At 45.9% G+C, this 16,720-nt stretch overlaps 1 protein-coding gene across 1 annotated transcript in view; it reads left to right on the top strand.

The window, feature by feature from the left end:
• The window catches only part of Podxl (podocalyxin like), a 43,964-nt gene that overhangs the window by 18,148 nt on the left and 9,096 nt on the right, over nucleotides 1-16,720 (top strand). The window contains exon 5 of the mRNA XM_055608153.1: nucleotides 15,966-16,556. Within this exon, the coding sequence (XP_055464128.1) occupies nucleotides 15,966-16,556 (591 nt within the window). The remainder of the gene's footprint in view (nucleotides 1-15,965; nucleotides 16,557-16,720) is intronic.

The raw sequence follows: 16,720 nt of genomic DNA, 5'->3' as shown, positions 1-16,720 counted from the left end.
ATATGAACCCTGTTTTAGAAGCTGCTCCTTCAGCCTTCAGGTAAGGAAGTGTTGTCAGTGGTCCACTCTAAGACAGTCAGGCCAAGTAGAGTGCTTCTTGGTCAAGTCTCTCTTCCCCTAATTGTTCACTGGAGTCAAATCCCTGTCTTGGTTATCCAAATGTGTCTTGGTTGGAGTTCAAATGAACATGGTAGAAATAAGAATCTGGCCTGGGAAGAAATTCAGGTAAGTAGGAGGACTCTGCATTCAGTAGAACATTAGTGTGGGGGGAGGTGCTTCTGGCTTTCGTGGGTCCAAGAACAAAGCAGGGTTGGGAAAGCTGCTGCAGATGTGAAGATGAACCTCTCCTGTACCAGCAAGGTCTGAAATGACTGACGTTCAGATGACATTTCCTAGAAGAGGTCTTGCTTGCCAGTCTTTCTGACAGAAAACCAGAAAGTCATGCGCCTCAGTGGGACAGTTTTTTTTTTTTTTTAATTTATTCTTCTCTCATACATTTAATTTATTCTTCATCTCTGAGCACAGCTTCTCCTCTCTCCACTTCTCCAGTCTCCATACCTACCCCAGATCCACTGCTCCTCCATTTCTCTTCAGAGAAAAGCAGGCCCCCAAAACATTAGATGGAACTCGGGAAACCCTCCAAAGAGGGGGAAGAAGGATTGTAGGAGCCAGAGGGGTTGAGGACACCAGGAGAACAAGACCCACAGAATCAACCAACCAGGGCTCACAGGGACTGACGTGGCAATCGTGGAGCCTGCATGGGTCTGTGCTAGGTCCTCTGTGTACATGCTGTGGTTGTTTAGCTTTTTGTGGGACCCCTAACAGTGGGAGTGAGGAGGTCTTTGATTCTTTTGCCTGCTCTTGGGACCTTTTTTCTCCTACTGGGTTGCCTCTTCCAGCCTTGATAAGAGTGGGATAATTTTTAGATAAGGAGGAAGAGGCTATTGTGAGGCTGCCCTGGGACCCACACCACCAGGCTCTAGTCACCTGCTCTGGTGGGAAGGGAAGCGGAAGGCAAGTTAGGTGCAGCAAACTGGCAGGGTACTGGCTGACGGTACCCATCCCTGATGCCAGCTGGCACTGATCCCCTTGAGAGCTAGGGTGTACAGCCCCTGTTGGCACCTTCTCTGGAACACACTAGGTGTCTACTGGGACAGAGTACTGTGCAGGTGGCAGAGCTGCAAGGTGGATGGCCACAGTCCCTCCCAGCTAAGCAGTAGGAGTGTACAGAGGGGAACAATCCCTCAAGGCTCCATCATAACATCAGTTGCCCAGGTCTGTTGTTGAGCTGTAGAATTTTAGGTTTGTAAACTAACCTTGATTTTTTTTTTCCTGTTTTTTGAGTAGGTAACAGGTTGGTTGTTTTCTCAGGGGTTGAGTGTATTTTTTCCTGTTTGTATGTGAGGCTTTGGCTCTGCTTCAAATAGCAGGCATACAAGTGACACTGTGGGGCTCTAGGGAAATCACAGAACAGGATTTGTAGCTGGATGAAAACACAGGCTTCAATCTCCAGGCCCAGGAGAAATGTCAGATCAAAGGTCTGCCCCAACTGCTTGGCTGGCTGGAGTTGAAAATAAAGTTTTATTGGTACACAGCCATGCTTAATTAATTACATTGTCATCTCAGATTGCCTTTGGGCTCACCTGGGCAGAGTTGACTGTGACAAAGACTTTGGGACTTACAGAAACATTTGCTGTCCTCTTTTGAATATTACTTTGTCATAGTGTCATAGTGGCTTAGATCCTCCTCTGGTACCTCCTTGACAGCAACCCACTCCCCTAAGATTGGATGAGAGCGCACAGTGGGTCTGTGTAAGCCCAAGCCTTTCTCTTGCTAAGGGTAGAGCAGGCATGAGGGAGGGATGAAGACAGCAAAGGTAGTCTGCACAGCTCTGTAGCATGAAATAGGTAGGGATAAAACTGAAGGCTAGAAGTTGGAAATGCCTTCAGTCATGGGGACACAACTTTTTGTAATTGAGCAGTTAGTTGCCTTGTGAACCCATTGCTCTGGGTACTTAAAATTAAGAGTTACTATTGTGCCCTTCCTGCCTCCTGCCCATTTGGATACAATGGAAAAATGGAAAATGGACACTTGCCTAGCCACACTGTGGAGACTTGAGTCAGATGGCTGGGCTCATTCCTACCATCATCCTCCACTTTAGTCTCAGTAAGACCAAGTATGGATATGTGGCATTTGGGAGCTGGGGTATCCTTAGGTGCTGTGCCTGCCTCCCTAGTAGATGGGACATAGAGAGATGCACAGTTGTACCCAAGGAGACAGGAGTGATGTCAGCCAGGCCTTGTTCCTTCCTTGCTGGTGAGTCTCTCTTCTCCTTTTCTGAGACAGTTGTATGAGATGGTGGCAGCCCCCCCTCCCCCTCCCCAGGGACACAGGCAGATGAGGCCTTGCCTGGGCAGCCAGTGCCAGACAGTTTAGCAAAAATTAGCTGATGGGCAGAACAGTCAGTTCTACATCCAAAGACTGTCTTCCTTCTTTGGAGCGGTGATGCCAAGGAGCAGGGCCTGATGACCCTTAACCCTCTCAGGGGCTGTTCTGTTGCCCACATTCACCAGCATTTCCAATGACTGATGGGAACGGAGCATGGTCAGAACATGGTCAGAACAGCACACTGACTGGTCTACTAGAACTGTGTTTTGTTAGCTCAGGCTCTTGTCACAACAGAATACTGTGCACGCTGTGGCTTAACCAACAGGGACTCCATGACAGTTCTGGAGACTGAAAGTCCAAGTTCAGATGCTTCTGTGGATGAGCTCTGGGGGAGGGCTTGGCTTCCTGGCTTCTGTGGCTGCCTCTGCTGTGTTCATGGCTTAGACAGGTTGCTCTGTTTTCTTTTCTCTTAAGAGGCCATTAATCCTATGATAGGGACCCTGCCTCCTAAGTGCCTTCTCCATTACCCTGGGGATTTGGGCTTGAACAACAAATTCAGGAAGAGGCAACAGTGATATGCAGACCATTTAACCTTGTGAAGGAAAAACTGAGCAGGCCCATGTGGGAAGCTAAATAAATGAGTGGAGAAACCATGCTGGGGCATGCCCTGTTTTCCTGATGGAGACTGGTAGACAGAGTAACCCCTCAAAAGACACACATGTCAAAGGCATGGAGTCCGTGATACTGTTTAATTTGGACAAAGCTTTAGCAGACATGATTAAGTTAAGAATCTTGAGGTGGGATGGAATCTTGTGTGTGGGTGGGCCCTACATCCAGTCATGACAGTCTTTTGAGAATCAGAGGTGAAGGTGGCCATCGAGTCAGAGAATGATGGGCTGTTGGGAGCCGCAGGGAGTGAATGATTCTATAGAGCCTCGAATTCACTCTTCAGACTGAACACTTTGCTCCAACGTTTTTCTATCTCCCAGAACCTGGCTGTAAATTGGGCTTGGAAAGATTGGCCCTGAAGAGGGGGAGGTCTCAGACAGATTCACTTGCCTGAGCCTCAAACTGCTTCTGGCTAGGTCTTTTCTGGGGACCAGCATCCTCTCCTGGGAAGCTAGGGCCCACCGAGTGGGTGTCACTTGAACACTGAAGCAGGAAGCCCTAGAAACCTTGCCTAAATGTCGAGGGAGGCCCAGAGCAAGCCTTCTGCAGTGGCTCCGAAGTCCCAGTAAAAGCTGAGTTACCTGTGTACTGGTACACAGACGTGCCTGTGTCTCAGGGTCAGAGGCAGAGTGGGGTATGTGTGAGCTCTGTGTCCCCAACTGTGTGCATTCTTTCATCCCACAAACCCAAGGAGGACTGCATCAGGTCCAGCTTAGTTTGTCCTCTGTCCTTTCATTTCTCCTATGGAGGTGATAGCTTGGAGTAATGAGTTGGGGTTGAGAAGGAAGGAGAGGCCAGGCGAGTGTCCGGGTGGAGTCCAGTCCCGCTGCCTTCCTGCCTGCCTTCCACACACCCTCTTCCTGGGCATTCTTTCCAGTTTCCTTTTCTGCTATTAATAGTGGAGTCCGTCCCAGGTCTGGGAGCAGCCGGGAACAGGAGGAAGCTGGCCCTTATGGAAGGTTTAAGCAGCACCCATCTCTCCCTGGGGAGGAGGCTGAAAAGGTCTTCTCCCCCCGTTCCAACCCCCACCTTGCTGGAGCAGCTACCCCACCCTGACTAATGGAGCCTTTTCTCCCAGCTGGTATCTGCCAACCTCTGCCTTGTTCTCCATGCACCTTTCCCGATCCCCTCTATCTCAGTTCTTGGATAAGCAGAGAACAGCCTGGAAAACAACCATTTTCCATCTGTGCTTCATTCTGACATTTCCTTTCCACACCTTGAATCTCACTGCCAGTACAAGGTAGAATGGTAATGCTCTAGCTACAGATCGTTGTCCCTCTGTCTCAACTCATTTGCAGAGTCATCCTTTGGTACCTGCAGGAGGTTGGTGCGAGGACCCTTCCCTTCCTCCTCTCTGTGGAGTCATTTATTACATGGTGTAGCGTTACCACACAGCCTGCACAGAGCTTTCTGTACGCTTTAAGTCACCTAGACCCAGGGCTCTTCATGTTGCATCACCACTGGGGTTGGAAGTCTTTCCTTTTTTCATTAGATTTATTTGATGTGCCTGCATGTATGAGCACTATATGCATTTCTGATGTTCGTGGAGGTTAGAACTGGAGTTATTGATGGTGTGAGCCACCTTGTTAGTGCTGGGAGCTGAACCCAGGTCCATTGCAGGGGCAACAAGTGTTCTTAACCACTGAGCCATCTCCAGTCCCCCATGGCTCTAGAGGGCTGACCATGTACCCACATCACTCACTAGTCCACCATCACAGCCCCCACCTGATACATTTTCCCTGTTCTTCCCTTTCTGGGTGATCCTGCCCTTCCATGTTCCCATCCAGCTTCTAAGCAACCAACTCCTGCTGGAGCAGAGGCGCACAGTTTGAATCTTACGTTCATTCATTGTGCTTTACTCTGGCACCAAATGCTACCCAGACAATCATGTCTTATTTGTCTAATATAATGTTTCCAAAAGTGTGGTCCTTCTACCAGCAGCATCAGTCAGTGAGAACCCGAGAAGCAGGCAGACTGTCTCACCCGAGTCCCTTTCTCCCAGGGCTGGTGTACCCACTGGAATCTTCCAGACTCCTGGAGTTCTGATGCTGGCTGGGGCTTGAGAACCACTCTTATTTATAGTAGGTTCTTGTTTGCTATTTTCACCAGGAATTTATTTTTCTTCTCCCTGTCACCTTCCCCTTGCCCTCTCCCAGTCCCTTGAGACAGAGTTTCTCTGTGTAGCCCTGGCTGTCCTGTAACTTGCTCTGTAGACCAGGCTGGCCTCAAATTCAGAGATTTGCCTGCCTCTGCCTTCTGAGTCCTGGATTTAAAGGCCTGTGCCACCATCATCTGGGGAATTTCTTACCCCTTTCCTCCCATATCCCCCATCACCTCTCTGCTTTTTCATTTCCTCAGCGCCACTGCATCTGTTGTCATCCCCGAATGTGAACATCTGAACTGCCAGCTGTCAAATCTCCCCATACAGGGGGACACTGGTCTGCACTTGCCATCCTTTTCCTTGCCATTTCAAAGAGAGAGATGTCCCAAATCCAGGGAAGGGTAGATCCTTCCCTGGTCAATACCAATGTAGCTCTCTTTAGACCTTAAAGACCCAGTGAGACAGTCACCAGTGAGAAAGAGGGTTCCTGCCTGACATGGCTCTTCCCACCTCCACCTACATACCTCAGCTGTGCTGTCTGCAGCAGCTCCCCCATCAGGAGGCTCCCAACTGTACTGTGCCTCTGCACACCTCATACTGAGCCTGCCAGTACCCCCACCCAGATGTTGCCAGGTTCATGGCTCAGCAGCTTTTCTTGCCTGAAAATAAGTGTGAAAAGTCCTTGGTGCCTCTTTCCCACTGCAGGTAACATCCAAAACTCACTGTTGAATTCTTTGTAAAGTTAAGCAGTATTTTCTAGATTCTATCCCTAAGGATTCATTTTGGTAATTTTTTAATCTTACAATCAAGCAAGTGTTGCTCCTGCTTGCTTTTGGGGCCTGGTCTCTATGTAGCCTAAGTGGACCTTAACCTCAGTCCTACTGTTGCAGCCTGCTGATGCTGGCTGCAGCACTGGCAAGCAAAGGGTGCTTGCCTTTGTGCCCATTTTTCAAATAAGGAGTCTTTTTGGCACATTTTAAAAACATGAATTAATGCTTATAAATATAAACATAGTTTACTTCTGTTCCTGTTCTACTGTATTCAGTTATGTGAATGCAGTCACACTTATTACAACCTTTGTTGGTAAACATTTATTTCTTGTCTATACGGCACCAATATAAGAACAACGTTAGAGGCTCTCCCCAAGGTAAACATTGTGTGGTTCAATCAAGAGCTGTAGACAGAGAAGTGTGTGCCTGCCTAGCCTTACTTGATAATACTGTACTGTTTTGCATAGTATTTGTACCCATTTTCACTAGATCATACACTTTTAAAAAGCGATCAACTCTTTGTGCTAAAAATCTTATTTATAGTAATTATATAAAGAAAATATAGAAGTCATTTTTAAACAGTTTTAAACTATATAAATGCTTATACATATTTTAAGAGTTTGTGCTGTGTGGAATTTTTTTAATTGCCTGTTTTCTAATGATGGAGAGAGAGAAAGAATATACATTTGGGTGGGTGGGGAAATGGAAAGGCTCTGAGAGGAATCAAGGGAGGAAAAACTGATCAGAATATATTGTATGAAATTTTTCAATAAAAATTAAAATTATATAAAAAAGATCGGCTCTTGGAACTAATACTACCATCACTTTGAGCTGTCTCTGTACTGTGCTCCTTCAGAACACGTAGTGACAGTGGCTCCGGGCAGCGAAGTGGGTTTCCCTTTGCACCTGTCTTCTGTGCTTTACTCCATGTTTTGCCACCACTTGTCTGGAGTTACAAGTTTTGCCAATTTGGAGGGCAGGAAATGACAAACCCTCCTTTTATTGTGCATTTCCTTAGCTACTGACATTTCTTGATGTTCATGGGTTATATGTGCTTTTTTTTTTCTATGAAATATCTTATGCTAGTGGCTCTCTGTTGTAACAAAATAAGAAAAACAACTTAAAGGATGAAATGTTTATTTTGGCTCATGGTGTCAGAGGGTTCATGTCACTTGGCTCTATGAGTCTGAGCTGGTAAGGCAGAGCTTCAGGGAGGGAGGGGAAGAAAGGACAGAGGAGAGAAGGGGAGAAAGGAGACCAGACAGGGCAGAGATATCCCCCTCCAGGGCACCTCCTTGGTCACCTGGTACCTGCTTCATCTGAGGATCAAGTATGCATCACAAGCCTTTGAGGGAGATTGTAAAAAGCAGAGTACCTGCACTGCGTCTGTTTTCATTTTTATTGGATTTCCTTTTACAAACTTTTTGGAGAGGGTAACTGGATTCTGGGGTCCTCTGCTTACTTGCGGGCCCCTTCATCAGAACACATTTGTAGGTATTCATTCAGATACAGTGATTGTTGTTTTCAAATGGCCCACGTTTGGCTGTTTGGCTCTTTCAGGTGGATCTCTCATTTAGCTGGTTTCTGTCTCTTTGTTTCTTGTTTTCTTTCTCACTCCTCCAGGCTCACTCACTCTACCAGCAGTAAAAGCACTGACCATTTCCCGAGGAGCCCAGGGGCATGTTCCTAGAGAATGACATTAGGCACAGCCTGGACCTAGGTTGTACTCTGTGCTGCTGCTTTGCCACAACTTCTAGATGCTGCCAAGGGACAGAGCAAGAGAATGCACAGTCCATCTAGCCGTACATACATTAAAACGAACTCATGAGCTAGCATGATGGTTCAGAGGGTAAAGGTGCCAACACTGACAAACTGATTGCTAGAAGGGGAGGAAGGACCTTTAGACTCATGCCCTGCCACACCTTGTCACAAAATATATAAATGCATGATATGTAAAAACAGGAGTTCATGCTGACATAATTTATTCCAACGCTTGCTTGCTTGTACGAACAGTAGCTTTAACATTTTTTTTTTTATTAGAATCTATAGAGAACTGTGTAGTTTTTGTGTAGAAAAAGTGTGTTTCACCCAAGGGCCTGGGTTATGAATTTCAAACTGATTTTACAGTAAAGTGGAGCTGAACAGATAATTTATAGAACACAGAAAGCACGAGCCAGGCTCTCCCTGCACACCGTTCAGCAAGGCTATGTGACGCACCTACAACATGGGCAGCTTTATTTTCATGGGCTTCGTTGGTTCTGGGGTTGTCTCAGCACCCGCTTAGTTCACTTTCTCACCACGTACACCAAGGAAAGCCACTTCTTTGAGGTACTCGTTTCTATCCTCCACCTCAGCACTCCAAATAACTCTCCTCCTCTCCTTTGGCCACTGTAGCCACCATGTGTTCTCCAGCCCACAGCTTAGCCTCTTTTGTTATATCATATGGACTCAACACTATTTAGACATTTGGCTTTTTTCACTTAAAAAAATACAGCACACAGAAAGAGGGTTACAGAGTAAGGACAGACTGGACTACACAGTGAGATACTGTCTCAAAAAATCAGGGTCTGGGTCAGCGAGGTGGTTCGGTGGGTGAAGGTGCTTGCTGCCAAGCCTGACAAACCACGTTAAATCCCTGGAACCAACATGGGGAAGGAAAGCGCAGACTGTGAAAGTTGTCCTGAATTCCACATGTGCTATGAGGTGCACACATGCACTGGCACACTCATACACACAAATAAGTAATAAAAATGTAAAAAAAAAAAGTCTGGAAATAGCTTAGCGTTGGAGCCCTTGCCTAGCATATGTAGGGTCTCTGGATTCATTTGTCAGTACTGCAAAAAATATTAAAATAAAAGGCTAACCTGTTTTCCAAAGTGCTGACCTAATTTACATTTCTACTGTGTAGGAGTTCACTCTTAACCTTTGCTTTTAGTAATTCTAATAGATATATAATGGTGTATTGTAAATACATCTTCTATGTTTATTTTCTGCTGATAAAGCTTTGGTAATTTTTTTCTTTTGGAGGGATGGGGTCTCACTCTGTAGGCTACACTGGCCTCAGTCCCAGCAGTCTCCTGCCTCAGCCTACTGGATGTTGGGATTATGTGCCTGCTGCCATGCTTTTATTGTTGTTTTCGATGCTGCCCCCTCTATCTATGGGCTTAGCTAGGTCGTGTATTCAGTAAGCATGGTGAGAAGGGAAAGCACCCAGCCTGTCTCTCTCAGTTTCTGTAGGCCAGAGGCTTATTTAGACACATCATTTATTAAGTAAGAGAAGTTTTCTTCCATTGCTAGTTCACTTGTATACTGTCACCCTTCTCCCGCTTTCCTCCTCCTCCTTCTGTTTTAATTGGGAATAAGAGGGGGCTGGTGGTTAAGAGCACTTTCTGTTTCCAACCCACATCAGGCAGCTCACAGAGCCAGCTCCAGGGATCTAATGTCCTCTTCTGGACTCTAGGCACCTGCACTCACACATATATATATACTTGCAAACATGTATACATAATTAAAAATAAAATATAACTTCAAAAATAAATTAGAAATAAGGTGATCATTTTGTTAATTTTAATTTTAATTTTGTTAATATGGTGAGCTAGCCATATTAATCCCACTTGGTCATGAAGTGCTATCATTTTAGGTATCTTAGGTTTGGTTAATCATTAAAACTGTGCATTGGGATATAGAGAGAATATAGAGGATATAGGAAAATAAGTCCCACAAAAAAACTCCTGCTTATGTAAACTTTTGCAGCCACTTTGGAAAATAGTTTGGCAGTTTATCAAGATGCTAAATATAGCATTTCCATACAGGTTGGCATTTCTACTCTTAGAGAAATGTAAACATACATCCCACATAAAAATGTACACACGTATCCTAAAAACTGTCCACAGGCTGAAGGTCGATACAGACTGGGATGAATGAAAATACAGTAGATTTGTCTCGTGAGATACTTTGTAGTAGTGTTAAGATTAAAGAAAAGGGATGAGCTACAGCAGGGATGAAGCATGAAGGAGACACTACAGAGACTAGCTGACAAGAGTGATGTCCTGAAGAGGCAGATCTATGGACAGGAGATAGTGGCTGCCACAGGCAATGCCAGAATTTTTTCTGCTGTCTTTAGTGTGAAAGTTGTATTGGTCCATCAGGGTTGGTTTAAAATTATGTTGTTGCTACAGATACCTTTAGTATAATACTCTAGCAATGCCTGTTTGTCTCCCTGTATGATTTTAGATTTTCACATACATGCCTGCCTGGCTGCCTGCATGCGTGAATGGGTGTGTGTGTGTTTGTGTGTGTGTGTGTGTGTGTGTGTATCATGTGCATGCCTAATGCCCAGAGGCCAGAATAGACCATCAGATCCTCTGGAACTAGAGTTAAAGATGGTTGTGAGCCACTATGTGGGCCCTGAGAAGTGAACCTAGGTCCTCTGCAAGAGCAGCAAGTGCTCTAAACTGCTGAGCTGTCTCTCTAGCTCCTGTAGCGTTTTGTTTTGTTTTGTTCTTCCTGGTCCCAGGAGCCTGCCTTTTTAACTTACCAGCTCACTCCATTGTTAAAGCCCTTACTGGCATTGTGGTGTTGGGGGAGGGGACCTTCTGATGTTCTGATTAATCCCCACTCAGGAAACTCTGGATTGGGGGTGTGGCTTTCCCCAGCATTCATTCCTCTCTAGCTGCTGTTAGGCTTAGTCCCGGAGGGTCCTTGTAGCACCATCATTACATTTTAGTTCTCTTTCTCGTCGTCCACTTTTCGTCCCCAGTTACTCAGGAAGATAAAGCAGGAGTATGCAAAGTTTGAGGCTAGCCAGGGCTACATAGTGAGACCTCCCTCCTCCCCAATTAAAACAAAAATATTTTGTGTTTGGTGTTGCTGTTGTATTTTAGTTTTGGTTTCATTGATTTTTATTTTCATCATCCCCCTCTTTTTCCCCCAGTTTTCACAGTCAAATAGCAGGCCCTGGATTCCAGCCACAGCATTACAACAGTTAAACAAAAATTTACTCAGTCCTAAAGGAAGACCAGGGTAATGGTGGATGGGCCCATCCTCAGCATGCTTAGTCCTACCCACCATATGGTGGTTTTCCCTAAGCCCAAGCCTGATGGTCCCTCGGATGGCTACTTCTCTATCTTCCCCTAGTTGAATGTTCATGTCTAGCCTACCTCTAGGTAATGCAGTGCTGGTACCACCCAGGGGTGGACTGCTATGAGATTATAGCTGACTAGGGAAGAGCCTGTAGGAAAGCTGGAAGAGAAAATTCCCCCAGTGGCCAAGACTTGGCTTTTACCCTCCAAACACTGTTTATTTGAAGCTTATACTACAGTGAACATGTGAAGAGCCTCAAGGGCAGCATCTGAAGGGTTAAAGCCAGTGGTTTAGAAGGAGCAGGAAAGAAGAACCAAGCCTGCATGTACACTGAGGGATGAGGCTATGGCTGCACTAGTGGGATATGGCTGGAGTAGGGCTGCCTGATTCCATTGGTTCCCAGGGCTCATTGTGATGATTCTTTCTCCGTCACCTCATGGCTGCTCCATGGGCACATGACTGAGTGGCTGCAATACAAGCAGGTTGCTAGAATACACATGGTCTAGATGTGTGTGTGTGTGTGCTCCCTGCATCCATGCTTCCAGTAGCAGTGGCACCTGGGGGCTTAGATGCCTTCCTCAGAGCTGTTATAGGCACAGAACCAAGAGCATGCTTGCTGTAAGCAAAATACGGAACACAGAGCTAAGATGTACTTATTGCCATCAACTCTACACACTACTAAATAATAAAGCAAGAGGCGGATGGATGGCACCCAAGGGATTCCCTGTTATGCCCAGTCCTAGAAGCAAATATGGAGTGTCCCCAGGGACCACAATTCTCAGAAATGGTCTCTAGTACTATAGAATCAGTAGTGTAAAAATGGTGCTTGATGAGCCAGGTGTGTTGGCTCACGCCTTTAATTCCAGCACTTGGGGAGGCGGAGGCAGGTGGATCTCTGAGTTAGAGGACAGCCTGGTCTACAAAGCAAGTCCAGGACAGCCAAGGCTACACAGAGAAACCCTGTCTTGGGGGAAAAAAAAATGGTGCCTTCCCAGGATAGCTCAGGAAGATTTGACACTATTTCTGACATACCTAAAGCATGAAATATTGACACCAATGACAACTTTGCTTCCTCTTTGCTTTTGCTATCTAGTTTTCATCTAGCTCTCTGTCTTACATAGTTTGGGACTCTCTGTATAGGGAATGGTGCTGCCCACAATAGGCTGAATATTCCTACATTAATTATACTCAAGACAATACTGTACAGTCATGCCTATTAGCCAATTTTCAATTGAGGGTTCTTGGTTGTGGCAAGTTGATGCCAAGCTGTCATGGGTTTGGTCTGCTGGGGGTGGGGTGGGGGATAGAGTAGGAGGTAGCTATCCCAGAATGATACATTCAAGTCCTTACTCATGAACATTGTGAATAAGACACCATGACCAAACCATGACCACAGCAACCTTTTTTTTCCTTTTTTTTTTTGGTTGGGTTTTTTTGTTTTTTGAGACAGTTTCTCTGTGTAGCCTTCTGTCCTAGAACTCACTATGTAGACAAGGCTGGCCTTGAGCTCAGAGATCCACCTGCAGGCATGAGGAACTTGTGTTCAGTCCCCACAACCTTGCTGATGATTCAGGGCTGGGACAGGAGGAACAACCCACCTTTTCACCCCACCTCTCGAGGCATACTGGCCAGCCTAGCCTAACTGGTGAGTTCCAAGCCAGTCAGAGACCTTGTACCCAAAATCAAGATGGATGGCTCCTGAGGGATGGTCCCCAAGGTTTTCAGCTTCCACATGTACTCATATAGGGGCAGCTGCCACATGAACATACATGTGTGCACAGATATGTGATCACACGTACATGCCCACTTACCCCCAAGTCCTCCAACACTGCTCCCGATTTGTTTGTGTGTGTCAGGAGAGAATTGAAATAGGCTCTCATTAGCCCAGCACTCCCTGAATTTTGTAGCCAAAGATGGCTTTGAACTGCTAATCTTTTTTTTTCTTAATTTTTTTAAATTTTATTTTATTTTATGTGCATTAGTGTGAAAGTGTCCAATCCTTTGGAAATGGAGTTACAGACAGCTGCCATGTGGGTGCTGGGAATTGAACCTGGGTACTTTGGAAGAGCCGGCAGTGCTCTTAACCACTGAGCCATCTCTCCAGCCCCAAACTGCTAATCTTTCTGCCTCCACCTTTTAGGGTTACAGGCCCGCTCCTCTACACCTGTTTTGTTTTTATCTTTAGTTTTAGTTTTATTTTAAAAACTAGGGTCTCACTGTGTAGCCCAGGTAGGATCTGAATTCACCATCTCCTTGCCCCAGTGTTTGCTGTTTGCGCGTGAGGACACTCTCCTGCTGCTGCCATCATAATCTCTCCCCTCCCCAGCTAGATGTGGACCCTGTGCTTCACGTTCAGCACATGCTGGCGATCCAGGGAATACTGGGCCAACTAGTGCCTGGCACTTTGAGTCTGCTTCTGGCCAGTCTCATGGGAGCTGTCCAGAAACAGTCATGGAGCTCCTTCCCCCAGCAGTCTCTTACTTACTTCAGGAGAAAACCAGGGATTACCAACACCCTTCTCCCTGTCCCCTGATTTTCCTCCTTCCCCTCAGGGCCACAGCGGCCTGAGCAAAATCTAGTTCTGAATCCAACCCCTTCTTGTCTCTGGGGTTTATTCCCACATCCAGCAGCAGCCATTCCTTGGCATGACTGATAAGACACCCTACCTGCTGTCCTATTCGTAGGCTCTTTCCCTTTAGATCCCATTCCACAAAGGTGGAAACAGCCTACAAAGGTGAAGTTTCTTACCCCGTGCAATGGCTTTTTTCCCCTTACATGTAAATAAGATTAAAGGTCTTACTTTAGCTCCTGAACTTATGTCTCATTTGACCTAGGAGATATTCCCTTTTTATTGAGATGGAATCTCACTATGTAGCTCTGGCTGTCTTGGAACTATATAGATCAGACTGGCCTGGAACTCAGAGATCAACGTGCCTCTGCCTCCCAGGATATACTTTTAAGAGAATCTTATTCTATTTTCAGAACTGTTTGGTTTGGACAGCCTCTAAAAGGCCTGCCTCGCCCCCATTCTCTAAGTTCATGCACACATCCATGTCTTCCCTTGGTTCCTTCCCCTGACTTGAGTACTTCACATTTTGTTCTGTTTTCTCTGTTGGAGATACTTGTTCACACAGCATTCTTTTTAGCTTAATGATTATTGGAGGGCTGCTGTTAATGGCTTAAAATGATGAATTTGAGAGTCAAGTTGACAAGAAGTGGATTATGTTGGCTAGTTTTAACTATCAACTTGACATGACCTAGAATCACCTGGGAAGAGAGTATTAATGAGGTTATTAGTTAATCTAGATCAAGTTGGCCTGGTGGGCATGTTTGTGGGAGATAATCTTGATTGTTAATTGATATAGGAAGACCCAGCCCAATGTGGGATGTGTGATTCTCCTGGAAAGGGTCCTAAACAGCCTAAGAGAGTTGAGCAACTAGCTGAGCAGGCAAGCAAGCAAGCAAGGACCCACATTCTCCTTGCTGGTGACAGGATGTGATCCCCTAAATTCTTACTTTAACTTCCTGATATAATGGACCAGGACCACTTCCATCTATAATGAACCTCCTTTATTCCCACAGTTTTGGTCAAGGTGTCTTTTCACAGCAAGAGAAGAAATGAGGACAGCTGCCTGTCCTGTCTACCCCGACCCCTCCATTTTCTTTCCTTATTCATTCTTCCTGAAGTTACCAGAGTCTGTCATTTAGTTGTTGTATATTCATGTCATCTCCCTGGGGCTGTTAAGTTCTGGGTCTTGTTCAACACAGGCCCTGTCATGCAACAATGTCCTCAATACACTTTCTTTTAACCCACTAAAAGCCATTCTTCCTTGACCCTTTCCCCTCTTGGGTTAAGCCACTGAGCTAAACATGGCCCAAGCACAGTGCTTTTCCTCAGCACAGCCCACAGTGGGTACTTTGTGCAGTCTGTCATCCATTTGTCCTCTTAGGCTGTACTGTCCTTGGAAAGGCTACGTGGCTCTTGGGCTAGTACTTGCTGCAATGATTTGAAAGACAGGACATCTGTGGGCCAAGGGTGGGGGTGGGGGGACAGCAGAGCCATGTGGCTGTAGTGAGAATTTTGGTTTCTGCTTTTTTCCTTTTTAAGATTTCTTTATGTATATGAGTGCTGTACCTGCATGTACACCCACATGCTAGAAGAGGGCATCAGATCACATTGTAGATGGTTGCGAGCCAGCATGTGGTTTCTGGGACTTGAACTCAGGACCTCTGGAAGAGCAGACAGTGTTCTTAACCACTGAGCCATCTCTCTAGGTCCCAAATTTTGGTTTCTTTACAGACACAGAAATATTATAAGAATATGTTTTTGTTTTAATCCCAGGTGTAGTGATATGGCCTGCTCTGTAGCAGCTGACTGTGATTGCTGTAGCTGAGGTGTGATTTCGCCAGCTGCAGATAGTTTCTGCCATTCTGTGACATTTGAAATTCTGGGGCCTTTTCTGAGGGTGTATAAATGCTAGGACCCCTGAGAGTGCTCAGTTGGTTGGTGGTTGTTGTTTGTCATTGTAAGAGTTGGTTTGTTAAATAGTCCTCCGCAGAAAGAAGAAGTGAGATATCTCGACAGTGAAGACCGAAGTGTCCCCGAGGAACTCCACTTACTCGACACCCGTAATCAGCAGGAAGCAGCCAAATAGCATCACCCACTTTCTAACCCTGACTTTATTCAGGGATCTCTTTTCTTTTTCTTTACCCTTTTTTTCTCTCTTATAGTGAACAGAGTGGAGAAGGGTAGAAAAAAGAACCCATAAAGTAGCAAATGCTGGCTACATGTGGCAGACTTGAGGGGCTGTGTAACTAATTCACGAAAGGACACAGCCTTCAGCAAGGCAAACCCAGAAATGGGTGGGATGTTAATGCATCGGGGAATGGGCTAGAGAAGCCCACAGATACCCTGGCTAACACCTGGCTTGATTCTGTGTTGTCTTTATCAACAGGAGTGACTGACATGCCTACTACCAAATCAGACCCTCCAACAGAAACCACTAACAGAGCATCGACCAAACCCACAACTGTTGATCCAGTGACATCCACTCTTCCTCCAGCCCAGCCAACCACGGCATCATCTAGTGACTCAGCAGACCAACCTTTGACAACTGCTCATACATTGACCCCAGACTCCAGGGTCAAGCAAAGTGGTAGCAGCCCTACTCCAACCTCCAGCAGCTCCCAAGATGACAAGACTAAAACAAGACCCCCCAGTACCAACAGCCCCCCTAGTAGCAGTGGACAGCCAGTCTCCTCTGGAGGCACTGACAATGTTACCACTGCACCACCAACCACTTTGGGAAGTAACCAGCTAACCAACAATGCTTCTTCCCAGCCTACTGGCATGCTTATTCCCTCAAAGCTTCCTCTTACCCCCATAGCAGACAGCACCACAAGCCCTCACCAACCTATGGCTACTCCTTCGCAGAGCACAGAGAGCCATCCTGATGGACAGCACATCCCTACCACTGTTTCCAGCAGTTCTGACTCTGTGTCCAGCACCGCCTTCTCTGTGTCATCAAGGAAGCCTACCACACACAGTAAGTCACTCCTTGGCATTCTGCTTTTTTTTTTTTCTTCTTTTTTCCTTTCTTTTCTTTTCTTTTCTTTTCTTTTCTTTTCTTTTCTTTTCTTTTCTTTTCCTTTTCTCTTCTCTTCTCTTCTCTTCTCTTCTCTTCTCTTCTCTTCTCTTCTCTCTCCTCCC

The sequence above is a fragment of the Psammomys obesus genome, unplaced genomic scaffold, assembly GCF_907164565.1.
Source record: "Psammomys obesus unplaced genomic scaffold, mPsaObe1.curated_primary_1811, whole genome shotgun sequence".
Lineage (NCBI taxonomy): Eukaryota > Metazoa > Chordata > Mammalia > Rodentia > Muridae > Psammomys > Psammomys obesus.
Note: the sequence above shows the minus strand (reverse complement) of the source record. Positions and strands in the feature narration are given on the sequence as shown.